The sequence below is a fragment of the Neolamprologus brichardi genome, chromosome 20 (genome assembly GCF_056152115.1).
Source record: "Neolamprologus brichardi isolate AB-2024 chromosome 20, ASM5615211v1, whole genome shotgun sequence".
Classification (NCBI taxonomy): domain Eukaryota; kingdom Metazoa; phylum Chordata; class Actinopteri; order Cichliformes; family Cichlidae; genus Neolamprologus; species Neolamprologus brichardi.
In genome coordinates, this window is record NC_142123.1 from 30500629 (window position 1) to 30514185 (window position 13557).

Genomic DNA, 13557 nt, shown 5'->3' on the forward strand with positions numbered 1-13557 from the left:
ATTACCAGGGCTCCGGAGAACTGCAAGACATGTTGAGGAGGTGATTTATCCATTTAAATGAGCTGTGTTGGATCAAGGACACATCTAAAACCTGCAGGACACTGGCCCTTAAGGCCTGGAGTTGCCCCACCCCTGCTTTAGAATATCCAGTCTTCTTGGAGTCCTTGTGCTTAAGGGTGCTCCTACTGGAAACTGTCCTGCTGTGAGATTTCAACACTTATGTGAGGTCACACAGCCAGTGGAGATTTGATGCCCCTGCACCTCCTGAATCTCCGTTGTTCCACTGAAGGAAAAAGCACCCCAGACCATTACGGTTACATCTCAGGTGGGATCTGCTTGTCATGGCAGTAACTTTGGAAACCTCCAGGACCATCAAGGTTCAATTTTTTCTCATCAGAGAATAAAACTTTCTTCGATCAATGTCCCATGTTTGGTGTTCTCTTGCAAAGTCCAAACAGTCAGTTCTGTGGCGTTCAAGGAGATGAGGTTGTTTGGTTTTTTTTGAAGGCCTTCTGTCTCAGATTATATCTGATTGTTGTGGGGCTGCAGTCAGCACCAGTAACGGTCCTAATTTGGGTCGGGGATCGCCCAGTGTCTTGATGGACAGCCAATTGGATCCTCCGGCTCCGTGCTGGTGAAATTGTTTTGGGTCTTCCACTTAGCTTTTTGTTCCATAACCCTCAGGATCATTTAGGAAATTCCAAATGACTGCCTTGCTGCGTCCCACCTCAGCAGCGATGGCGCGTTTATGCAGTTTAACAACCTGACCATGTTCAAAAAGGGAAAGGTTTTTTTTTTTTGGCTTTTGCCATCAGACTGCCATGGCAGTGTGACTACCTGACAGAAAATGACAATGAATCCATATTTTTGCACAGATTGGCCTTTTAAAGGCATATGGTCTTAAACTTTTGATCAGCTGTCAAAACAGCCTGTTTCAGTTTAAGCGTTGTTGTCAATAAATTGCATGATCAAAAAATGTTTTGTCTCACTCCCATTTCTTCTTGTTGCATGTTGAAGCTCAACTTGGAACCTTGTTAAGATCCAACCATGCAAAATATGATTTATTTATTTTTTGCCATTTTTCAAGTGGTCTTGAAACTTGACGGGTGATGAATTATCCTCCCTGCAGTGACGCCTCCGGCCTGCAGGGGGCAACGCCGCTCAGCTTTGTTGACATGCGTCACCAAACTGCGACGGATGGATGGACCATAAGAGCAAAGGCTTCTAAAATGTAGAATGAGTGCCTGAGCGGTGCAGACCGAATGAAAACAAAAAGAAAAAGGGGATTTCTGAGCGCCTGCGGACACTTCTCAATGGGTGAGTGATGGTAACAGAAACGAGCGGGCCTGCGCTCACAGTAGGAGGATTATTTTTTAATAAAACCTCTGGTTTGGGTGAGTAGAGTTACCATAATGTGTCTGGATTGTCTGCGATAGAGAAAAAAACGGTCTGGGATCCTCTAGCTTCTTTTTAAACTGCGGAAAATTAAGAGTAATTGTGCTTTAAACACAAAAAGCAGCAAAAACAACGCGTTAACACCCTTTAAAAAAGAAAAAAAAGATACGATAATTTACAACATCTGTTACTGCAGATCAGTTAGATCCTGCTTCTTTATACAAAAACATAAATGCTTAAAAAATAGAATCGAAAGGAGTATATTATCATTTTTATAATTTATTGTTATTTATAAAAGTGAACCTATACTGCTTTTCTTTATTTTCTGCCATGCATAAATAAAGAACATACATAAATGCTCCTGTTAAACACGGCCAAAGTTTCAAGCAATGAGAGTAATCCGTATCAGCTAAGAGCTCAGACTGCTATAAACAGTTCGTTTAAAATAACTTTTTTTCTATTTTTGACTTTCTGTAAAGTCAGGGAAAGGGTATCCTTAATATGGAGCTGTGGGCACAGAAGCCCCCCCATTTTCAGTTCAAACCTTCTGTTTGTAGTGAGTGGCCAATCAGAATGAGGTTTCTGTAACGAGGGAGGAGCTAAAATTCCTTCTTTCAAACAGAGAGTCCAAGATAAAAGTCAGAATGGGAGATGCATACATGTTGAAATGTACTATGAATCATCCAACTAACTTCAGGTTTAACTTGATATGATGGTGGTTCACATCTTATGTCACCATGGTAACTTATGCTGCTCTGGAGCAGGTTGTGTTTAAGATAAGAGATCAACAGTAATAAAATCACAGCCTGTTGACAAACCAGTTCTCCAGAAAGCATTGCTGAAAGATCCCTCAGACCTGTGTGTGCAGATATGAAGTATTTTTTTTAACAGCGTCTGCTTCAGACGCTGCATGCATTCATAACCCTCGGTTTGTTCGGTCACAATGGGGGTTGTGTTCTTTATTTACCTGTTGCCATGGCGAATCATGGTATCAGAGTGCAATTAATGGATTTCTTTCCAATTCTAAATCTGAAAACTCAGAATTTAGTTTTAAACTGTTGTTAAACCTGTTTTATAAAAACTGGAGTAAAAACTGGTTGCCACATACTGGACTGATTATTGACAGCCACTTTGGTTCCTTTACATATTTTAATCATGCAGTAACACATTTTATCTATATATTTAACAACTGGATTATCACGCTGCTTTTGTTGTTTGTTTGTGTTTTTTCACTGCATCAGCGTATGAATACATTTTCATTAGTGATCCATCTACCACCAAAAGATGGATGACTAATCACCGAATATTAAAGAAGACGTCTGTCCCCTGTACTGCTCTGATGATTCTGCATTTCCTTCCCTGCAGTTGGATTGTAGTGCATTAGGAGCTGCGGCAGGGATGAGGATCCGGCTGCAGTGTCCCGGCCACGCTGCCAGCCTTCTCTCCGAGCTTAACCGTTGCCGCCAATCACGTCAGTACTGTGATGTGTTCCTGCAAGTTGGCAACCGGACATTCGCAGCCCACCGTGCAGTGCTGGCCTGCGCCGGGACGTACTTTCGCAACTTGTTCACCAGAACTCCCACTGCGTCCAGCGCCGCCTTCTCTTTGGAGTTTATCTCCCCAGCTAACTTTGAGAAAGTGCTGACATTTGTCTACACCGGGGAGATAGTGACTGATCTCATAGATGTCGGGGTCCTGTACGAGCTGGCCGAGCGGCTCGGGGTCAGCGAACTGGTGAAGGCTTGTCACGCTACCTTCCCTGACCTGCAGGCTTCTGTGTCTGCAAACTGCAATGCCAGCAGTCCCGGTGATGTCACCCTGGACTCCAGCATGGTGGCCGCTCCACCCACAGTGGTTGCAGTTAGTGCAGCTTCTGTGCCGTCTGTGTGCTCCTCCGCCGCCTCCTGCTCCTCTCTGTCTTCATCGGCTGGCCCGTCTGCTGCCCCGACTCCTGCTGCTGCTCCCTCCCCTCTTTTCCAAATCAGGATGGGCAGGTCAGGCCGCGAAATTCAAGCCGGGCCTCTGTCTCTGGACCTAAAGGCAGAAGATGTCCAGTCTCATATCGGCTACGGGCAGATGGGAGCAGATCATCAGTTACCAGGAGCACCGCCTTTAACCACCAGCAGCAGCAGCCTTTCCCTTCAGGCTGACGGCTTGCAGCCTGTGGGGCCTGTGCTCCAGCTGAAGACCGAGCACGAGCTGAACGATGGAGAGGCGGGAGGCTGCTGTGAGGACGGTGACACAGATGGTCAAATGGTTTCTGACAGCGCGGGCGACTCTTTGTCTCGGAGCAGCAACCCTGTTACGTCTGAGTCTTGCTCCCTCCCTGACTCGTCAGCTCAGCTCGGCGCTGAAGCCTGCGCCCCGACATCATCCTCGGGAGAGTCTCCAGGCAGCCTTCAGGTGGCAGCGGTGGAAGGTGGCGTGGTCGACGTGCAGCAGGACAGCAGGCTGATGTTTGGGGAAGTGGAGGAAGGAGACACTGAGGAGGAGAGGGAGGCTCTGCAAGGTAATGGAGCAGTGGAGGGAACAGAGGAAGAGCAGTGGAGACAGTTGGCAGGAGAGATCATCGAGCTGAGCGACGATGAGAACTTCATGGAGGAGGGAGAGGAGGAGGACGAGGATGAAGATGACCTTGTGTGTGTGGAGAATGGAGATGGAGGGGATGCGAGTAGCCAGGTAATGTTTCTGTTTGTGAGCAGTACAGTAGTTCAGGTAAAAGGTCATTCTGTATAAAATCGAATCAGCTGAAGTTCTGTAATGTTTGTATTTCTAACATCGTGCTCTGAACGTTTTCTGAGCTACAGACCTTCAGAGGACACAGGATGGGTCGTATTTTTGTTCCCACATAGGAAATAATGGTCTTTGCTCCTCCAGGTGACAGGAAGCACGGTGACATGTAAAGCTTGCACAGTGGCACTCCCAGCAGATCCAGCTGCCATCAGAAGACACGGTGAGACGCACCTGACGGAGCTGGGGCTCTGCAGGGTGTGCGGAGCCTCTTTTCCCGACCGTGCCGCGGGCATCGCCCACTCCTTCACCCACGTGGGAGTGCAGCTCTTCACCTGCGACATGTGCCACTTGCAGTTCTGCAGTCAAAAGAAACTGCTGCGGCACCACCGCCAGACAGCATCCAGCTACGCCATCCCACAGGGGGCGCTGACCAACAGCAGCCACAGCCAAGAGCTGCAGTGTGCTGTATGCACCAAATCCCTCAGCAAGGACTTCCAGGTTAGTGGATATTTATGGAGTGTTTCTGACGTAAGTCAGACACTGTAAACGATTGCTTGATACATAAATGGCTCCATGTGTAAACAGACACTATTAAGTTATGATAAATGCGGACTTGATTGAAGAAATTACAGCCATTTCTATCTCCATGAACTGAAATGAAGTCGGGCAGTTCATTGAAAAGTCGTTCTTTTTTTTTTTAGTCACAAATTATTAAGATAAAAAGCCCCAAATGTTGCGTTGGCCTTTGTAAGCTCTTTCTGTGAGCCACAACATGCTGTCGAGCTCTCGGTTCATTAAACTGTGTCATGAATGAGCTCTCTGTGGTTCACTTTAAGGTTAACTGAAGCGTTTACTTTGTAAATAATGCAAGGACCAGGTGTGTCTAAGAAGCACAAAAGTGAGACTTGAGTTCACAGTGAAACCCACAGGAAGTCTGATGTTTGTATGAACAGTGCCTGAGAACCGGTTCGGTGGCAAACATGAGCAGGAAATAAGAATGAGGAGTCCCCCTGCTACACACCTGCTTCCTCAACTTTTAGTTTTGTGTTTCTCTCCTCCTCAGACTCTCAAAGACCACCTGCTGAGCCACGTGTGCGCCCAGAGCCTGAGCTGTGGCGTGTGTCACCTCCCCCAGCTGTCCCTGTGTTCCCTACTGTGGCACGCCCTAGCCCACCTCTCCCTGCCCGTCTTCACCTGCCCGCACTGCGCCCGCTGCTTTGTAGAGCGCGCCCTGCTGGACAGACACATGGCTGTGCACGCCGAGGAGGCGGCAGCTAAGGAGAGAGAGCAGTCGGCGCTGAGGGCTTACGGAGTCAAAGCAGATGGAGGTGGCAGTGGAGGAGGAGCGGAGGAGCTGCATTGCTTCCTGTGCCCGCAGACGTTTCGCTCGTCCTCTGCGTTTCAGTACCACCTCAGTCTGCACACCAGCGACTCCACGGGGAGCGGAGGAACCGCTGGCGGCCAGGGGTGGTTAGGGAAACGTAAAGCGGATCAGTCTCTGGAGTGCCCGCCGTCTTCCTGCTCCTCCTCATCGTCACGGGACGTCAGCGGGCTCGTTAAGATGAGCAACTTCGGTTTGGGTTTGGGAATGGGCATCAGCGTGTCAGACAAGTTTTTTCAAGGGCCGATGCACGGCGTATCCTCTGGAGTCCTGACGAACGGAAGCTCCAGTCAGGACAGCGGTGTCGGACCTGCAGGGGTGCGTGGGAAGTGGTACCGGTGTCGCTACTGTGGTAAACGTTTCGCCCACTCGGGGGAGTTCACCTACCACCTCCGTATCCACACCGGGGAGAAACCCTACCAGTGTAAAGTGTGTCTGCGCTTCTTCAGGGGGCGCTCCACCATGATCTGCCACCTGAAGACGCACGCCGGCGCCCTGATGTACCGCTGCACCGTCTGCGGCCTTTACTTCTCCACGCTGAAGCTGGTGTCGTCACACATGGAGCTCCACAAGGACCACTTACCGCCGGACTTCAACATCGAGCAGACCTTCATGTACAATGATCACTCTAAAGAACCGCTGCCCACTGTGGACACCTGATCAGCTCCTCGTTTCCTCCCTGACGCCTCCTCTGTGTCTGGTTGTCGTGGACCACAAGCTGCTGATAGTAGACTAGAGCTTTAGCTAACTGATGCACCAACATCAGTTAGCACCTATCAACAGATAGGACATTTACTGATGACTCATGCACATCTGTCATGTTACATCAATTTAATGCCGGCTAACTGTTTAAAAAAAAAGTCAGAAGCGCTAGAAGTTTCCATTCTTGTTTTTATTAGGAGGATTTCTTCATCCTCCTAATAAAAACAAGATGCTTTGGCTGAAATATTATTATAAACACTGGTATTAGCCCAGTGCAGTGATTTTCTAATGTTTTCAGTTAATCACGTAGTCTCTAAATTATTGTAAAAGATCTCAGTATTGCTTATTTTGTCCAGCTAACTTTCTCAAATACACAAATGGAACCAGAACTACATAAGAACAAAACCTAAAAACTCTAAAACTAGCCATTACTATGGATTAAAGATGGACGATTCTCCTACTAAAGACCATTTGCACTGGTCAGATTCTTGACTGAGTCTGTTTTCAAAAAAAAAAAAAAAAAAAAAAGTAGCCTCATCAAAATGATTGTTGTTTTAATATGTGATTGTAATTACAGTGTAATTACACTGCAGTTACCTCAATGTAGAAAATTAGACAAACACAAAATATTTTCATAAATGTATTATTTTCTTTCCACAGTGTTTTAAAGCATTGATTCCCAAACAGAGAGCGGTACGAGTCACACTGAGGGGCACGTAGCAGGTTTTTGAGGGGCTCTGGGGTTTCACGTAATAATGAAAAAATTAGAAATTACAAATCGATAATAGAAAAACTGTCTGCACTAACACAACAACAACTAGTTAATTAAAAACAGTTCACTTAAGATGTATTTATGTAGCAGTAAGTGCCTTTTATTGTAAGGTAAAGACTTAAAATCTTAGTTATTATTAATTAATTAATTAATAAATTATCAGTATATACGACTACGATTATTTGAGCTAAAATGATGACAATAGTTTTAATAAAAATGCTACGGGTAAATGTAAAAAGTGCAAAAATGGCAGGTAGATTAATCACAAAAATAATCCTGGTTATGCCTCAAAAACTCAACTCTTGCTGGAAGTGCACACTAACTGACTGATAACTGTATAAAATTAATTTTTAACACTATTTAAACTTGACTAAAACAAAATGAACAGTTTTTGGAGTATTATGGGTGTGTATGTAAGTTAGCACCCAGTACAGGAGTCCAGTCAGCACATAAATGAGTCTCCCCAACAACTTTAGCAGAGAAGGATGCTACTTTGGGAGTGAAACAGCTGGAAGAATCATCTCCCTAGACTTTTAATTAACAAAGTCTTCTCGGCTACCTCACCCCCACTGGCCAACTCCATCCCCCATTTCTCATTTCTTAGTTTCTACATCCTTGCATCCTCTCCTTCCATCTGGTCCCTTCCACCAGAGATCCAAGCAGAGGAGAGAGGAGTCAAGGCAACAAGGATAAAGTCAGCTGCAGTATCTATTGGTTGTGTTTGTGATGTGTGGCTCCTGATGATAAGGTTAGTTTTCAGTTTAGCCAGCAGTGTCCTTAAAGCAAAGATCATGCTGGTGCATGCTCATCAAAACACACACACACATCCATATAGAGGATTTAGTAATGCTGGCATAGGAGCAGTAGTTTAAGAAAGGTGTGGTTATGTATGTGTTGTAAATGGCGACTGATTCCCTAAAATCAAATACATGTGAAGGATTTTTTTTGAGTTTTAGTAAATATGTAAAAAAAAAAAAAGTGGGGACACTTTTAATCATTCACAATATCAGTATCTTATAAGTATGAGAAGATATACCCCTTTTGAGCCGTAAAGGGCAGAAATTCCATCCCTCAGTGGCTTATCCAGGTCCAGGTTGCAGGTGCAGCACTCTAAGCAGATATACTCAGACTTCCCTGTTCTCAGCCGTCTCCTCCAGCTCATCCTGGGAGACGCTGACGTGGAGGAGGAGTCCCTCCTTAATGACCAAGCTCCTCACCCAGACATCTGTTGGAAGCAGCCTATTTCAGTCATTAGCCAGAGCTTCTGGCCATAGATGAAGTTAGTAATGTAAAACTGTATGGTTGAAACCATCCCTGTGCAACTGGAGGTTCATTGCTTGAAGCGAGTCATCGCAGTGATGCTCCTATGCTGACAGGCTCATGTCTGCAGGAGGATGCAACCCTGCTGCTTACAGCTGGTTTTTGGGGAGATCTCCCCCCTTAAAAATGCCTCCGAGAACTCTAGCATCAACCTGTCTTTTTTTTCTCTTTTCTTTTTTGATATAGGCCAGAAAATAACTTTTAAAAGCTGGGAATCACTGTTTTAAAACACAAAATTAGTATTTTTATAGAATAGAAGTAAAGAAATGGAGATTATTTTTCACTTACATCTGATTATTTCTGTATCTGTTGATCGACTGAGCGTTTACCTGGATTTTTATAATGCGGCCGCCATATTTTTTTCTGTTAGATGCCGTTCAAACTGCAGGTTTGGTCTGTTTGAACTAAGATAAGAAGAAGCCACTTGGTGGCAGTGTATCCTGATGTTAGCAGGTGAAAGAAGGCAGCTGTATTATGCAGCAGATATTATCTACTGTAATATCAGGATAGGTTTTTGATGTCAGTGATTGTAATTACAGAGTAATTACACTGATTGCATATTGAAGTAGCATGCCATTTGTAGCATACTAATTCTATTTGCAGTCACGGTTTTAAAACCTTACAATTTTATTTCGTCTGTTCTTATGGTGCATGTTTCACTCAGATAAAACAAATCCACAGTAGAGAATATTTTTGTCTTTGAAACATAACAGTGTGCGTTTGAACTTCCACAGACTAATTCCATTTTAAACACAAGCTATACTGACTTGTTTAGAGCGTGTGACGTATGTTGTGCTGTAGAAATGTGACATTGAAGTGCCCGTTTACACATTTCTGTGCGATTTTTGTGTCTTACCTCATATTTATGACAGCAGCTATTTATTATTTTTATGCCTTTCGTTGTCTATTTCTAAAGCTAAATATGAATGTTTTTTTAATATTGTTTTTGCAATAAATGCCTCTAGGAAGACTGTTATCACCTCTGAATGATTGTTATTTTTTTTATCTGTTGGATGAGCTGCTCCATCATCAGAAATTCAGTGATGAATCTGCAGAAATCTGCTTCCCCTGTTTCCAGCAGCTCAGACCTTTGCCCTTGCAAAGCCTGGTCTCTTCCTGTTATTGTGCCGTTTGTGGACACACAGACCCCGCTTTTTTTCCCCCTTGCCTTCTTATCGTTTAACCTGTTGAACATGAAACATTCCAGAAACGGAAGTAAATGTAATAAAGATGGGCAGAAAGGACAAGCCAGCTGCAAGAAAGGCAAATTTCCTTGTTAAAATAAACAAGTTTCCAAATGAGTGGCTGTGCTTTGTCATCATCAAATCAGCTTACAAACGCCAACTCAGCTTTTCCAGCTTGGATCGAAACAAGCAGCGTTTAAGGGAGTTTTATTGTTTTTTTGTTTTGTTTTGTTTTTTTACAGATATGACTACATCAGCATCCAGATAAATAAGCATTTAGTAACATTAAGCTTTGATTTTATGCAATAAAACAGTTACATTTTCACATTTGCATTTGTGTATACTGATATGAGGATTTCTCCTGTGGGGCACTGCAGCACATTTTGTTGACACGAATTCCTGGAACATTCACTGTGCCATGAGTTCCTGTGTGAGTTGAGCAGCTTTGCAGGAAGACATCAAACATTTCCTGCCCTCCTGTGTGTGAAACTGATCAGGTACATGCTTAACAAAACAGGAAGTGGACTATGAGAGGAAGGTATGAGCCCGATCGATGCCTGTGATACTTGGAAGCGACAGGGCTGAATTTAGTTCGGTCAAATATACCGCGACTGGAGCTTACTTGATCCTTAGCTCAGCTTCATCTTATGATCCAACATCAGAATGGCTGGTGCTGGCGTTACTCCGCTTCCCCGGGTCTCTACCGCCCTCGTTTGCAGTTTTGGCGTTGGCTCCGGGTCCCACCTGTTCTGCAGTCCCCTCTCTGGGAATGTAGTTCAACATGGTGTTGATCAGGTTGTTCCGAAAGCTCTTGCTGAGGAAGTTGTAGAGGAAGGGGTTGGCGACACAGTGCAAAAGCGAAATGGTCTGCACCACGCTGAAAGAAAAGTAGAGCACTTCCACCGTGTTGCAGCTGAATACATAGGGCTCAAGGTCGTCTATTATCATCAAGAACATGACCAAGTGGTAGGGAAGCCAGCACATTACAAACACAAGGGAGTATACGTGCACCAGCCAAACATCCCGTCGGTTCTGCACATCCGTCGCCCTGTTGGCTGTACGAGCGATCAGCACATTGCAGGTAATGATGACAGCAGCGGGGACCAGGAACTGGAAAACCAGGCAGAAGAAAGACACAGTGACGAACCATTCGGTGTAGTTGTATTCAGGCAGCATGTAACAACCTGGCTCTTCCCACTCCAGAAGATCCACATGGATGTTCTCTAACAGAGCCAGAAACAAGGAGAGCCCCCAGAGGCCCCCGCAGACCACCCACCGCTTCCGGCCTCCCGCAGGGAAGAAGCTTGACGATGACGGTCTTGACAGTGAGAAATAGCGTTCGAGGGTCATGAAGGCCAGGAAGAAGGAGCTGCTGTAGAAGTTGATCACGTAGATGAGGTGGGTGACCTTGCAGAGGAAGCGACCCCACAGCCACACCTGGTCCATGGTCACCTCCATCATGAAGAAAGGAAGGATCACAATCACCATCAGGTCCGACAGGCTCACGTTGATGATGCAGAAGAGGACCGCGTTGGAGGAATGCCTTCGGCGCCAGTTGACCCAGACGACCAGCGTGTTCTCCATCAGGCCCACCATGAAGATGAAAAGGTACATCAGGAAGAGGGCGATGCGCCGGGAGTTCGTGTTGAGCTGGAGGGTGCAGTCGAAGACGAACCATGGCGTGCCGTTCAAGTGGTCAAGCGAGTGGTTGAAAATGGTCATGTTCTGGAGTGAAAAGCAAAGGAAAGCGTTTCATATCCTGACAGGGTTTGAATTTATTTTGAGGTTAATCTGATTATGTTTTAAGACGTTGCATAAGAAGGGCACAGGAGGAGGAGGTGGTGGTTTACTCAAAATGTTTTTGAGAGGTGAATACAAAAAGCCCAGCAGGTTATTAGAAAACTATTTCACAACCTACAGTGTTCAGTTCAGAGCAGGAGTGCCTCGCGTTGAGGTGAATGCAAGCATGGATTTGTTTAGAAGTCAGATTTATAGCATGTTTTTCCATTCACAACGCTCCACATATATAACTCTGCACATCTAAAACACAGACGGTTTCCATTCCAAGCATTCTTCTTTCTCACTAAGCTGTAAAGAAGTCAAAAACTCAGAAACACTCATGCTATGTACAATAAAAATCTTTCTGCAAGAGGTGTTGCACAAGTTTTGACACCTTTAGATTTTATCCTCACCTCCATGCATCTTGGAGGAAGGTGAATTTGTCCACAGTGCCTTTACTTTACTATTCTCATCCAAATCAGCCTCCCACATTTCCCCAAATTGCAACCTGAAACTACTGACAAGCTTGCCTTTACACCAACAGAAAAAATGCCCAATTGATAGCTTATTTTTCCTGGAGATGATTTCAACAGATTCAACTTTGCACGTCTATAACAGTGAAAAAGAAAAAAAGTGCTTTTTATTTCACACTTCTATCTAAAAAAAATCCAAAGAGGTCAAAACTCCAGAAACTTGCATAAGATGCAGAAATAAATCAACACAATCTGAAACACGCTGGTAAAGCATTACACAACAGTGTTGCTGGATCTCTGACCTCTTCACACTTGCAAGTGTCAGATTTTGAAGCCTCTAATCTCTTCAAAATCACCTACACCTAAATGCAACCTAACAACTGACAATCTCTATCTGTATTTCTATGTAAAAACAATAACATGATTTTCCACACCTGACAACAGATAGATGTATAAAGTGTTTCCCTTTAAGATCTAGACTAAAGGTAAAGTGTGGTTTAACAACCTTAAAAATGACTGAGTTTTCTCGTACCTCAGTGGCGGTGGCAGCGTACACAGGAGCTGAATGGGGAAGGTCGCTCCTGAGACCTTATTGTCTTCTGGAGAATCTTCTGTGTGAAGTCTGCAGATGGGAGATGTGCCTTTTCAGCTCTGCTGCTCAGGACTATGTGGGCAATCGAACAGGAGTTTCTACCCTCCCATTTCCCATAAACAAACACACACACACACATACAGCTATGACATCCTCAGTGAATACTCAGTAGGACAGCTGAAGTACAGGGACACCCACAACGCTAGTGATACAATAATTTAAATAAAAAATAATGTATTTCGCACGAATAGAGAAGTTATATAAGGAGGATTTCCAAAAGTAATTATTGCTAGAAATGTGCAATAATGAAACTCAAGTTTCTCAGTGACCCAAGTTCCCTTTGTAAAGTTCACGCCCTCGACAAATCGCAGCTGTCTTCCATTCAAGTAAACCCATATAAGTATATAAAAATGTGAATTCAATGTACAGTTTTAATCTAAAAAAATCAAATTTGCTGTTGAAAGCTGATTGTTATTAAATTACATTAAAAAAAAAAACAGATTAAGCTGTGAATAATGCAAAGGTTCTACTAGTAGAATAAAAGTGGGTTCTATTAAACCCCTTTTAATTAAAGCTGGATGTCTGCAACTGAATCACGTTGTGTCTGTCTGATTTGAGATCCACTGTGGTGGTGTACAGGGGCGAAGTTGCAAAACATAATGCATCATTGTTCAAATATTATGGGCTTACCACTGGCAGTCTAAAGGCTGTTCTGTAAGAGAGAACATATGTTATGTTGTGTGATAGTAGATTGGATTAAAGTCGCACCAAATGTGAAAAAATCAATTAAAACTTTTTATTACCCACAAATTTTTATGAAAAACTTACTTTACTTCACAACAATATACTAGGCCTCGGGGGATATGAGTACCCAGGTTGGCTAAGTATTTAACCTCGACCTTTATTGTTAGTACCCAAGGTCAAAGTTGACAGTGGAAAACAAATGTCAAAAAGAACCATATGAAGATGCACGTAGAGAGCTGCACAACACGCTTTTTTATTTTTTCAATGAGACACAATGAAAATGAAACGATGCCGTAAAGTTTTTACAGCTCATAGAAGCCAAAGATTTCGCCCAATTCTGCCCCAATCACATGGGTAAAGATAATGAAATACACCATTTTAGTATGTATGCTTCAAGGCCATAGGTCAAAGGTCAGACATCAGCTTGCAGGTAGCATCTGGGTTACCTTGAATTTGATAAGCTGTCATAAGATAATAATAAT

The 13557-nt window shown here is 44.1% G+C and overlaps 2 protein-coding genes across 3 annotated transcripts; one reads left to right on the plus strand and one right to left on the minus strand.

Moving 5' to 3' along the window:
- The first annotated feature begins 1225 nt into the window (after positions 1 to 1225).
- zbtb39 (zinc finger and BTB domain containing 39) lies at positions 1226 to 9551 on the plus strand. Of its 2 annotated transcripts, none has more exons than XM_006793975.2 (4): positions 1226 to 1317; positions 2761 to 4074; positions 4273 to 4626; positions 5192 to 9551. In XM_006793975.2, exons 2-4 carry the CDS (start codon positions 2794 to 2796, stop codon positions 6167 to 6169), a joined length of 2613 nt encoding a protein of 870 aa, XP_006794038.2. In that variant the 5' UTR covers positions 1226 to 1317; positions 2761 to 2793; the 3' UTR covers positions 6170 to 9551. The 2 variants fall into 2 exon arrangements, with proteins under 2 accessions (XP_006794038.2, XP_006794039.2); XM_006793976.2 differs by lacking the exon at positions 1226 to 1317 and adding an exon at positions 2044 to 2092.
- A 127-nt stretch (positions 9552 to 9678) lies between these two features.
- Positions 9679 to 12454, minus strand: ackr5 (atypical chemokine receptor 5). The gene is made up of 2 exons (XM_006793974.3): positions 12272 to 12454; positions 9679 to 11212 (listed from the first exon to the last, which is right to left on the minus strand). Exon 2 carries the CDS (start codon positions 11207 to 11209, stop codon positions 10133 to 10135), a length of 1077 nt encoding a protein of 358 aa, XP_006794037.1. The 5' UTR covers positions 11210 to 11212; positions 12272 to 12454; the 3' UTR covers positions 9679 to 10132.
- Between the last annotated feature and the right edge of the window lie 1103 nt (positions 12455 to 13557).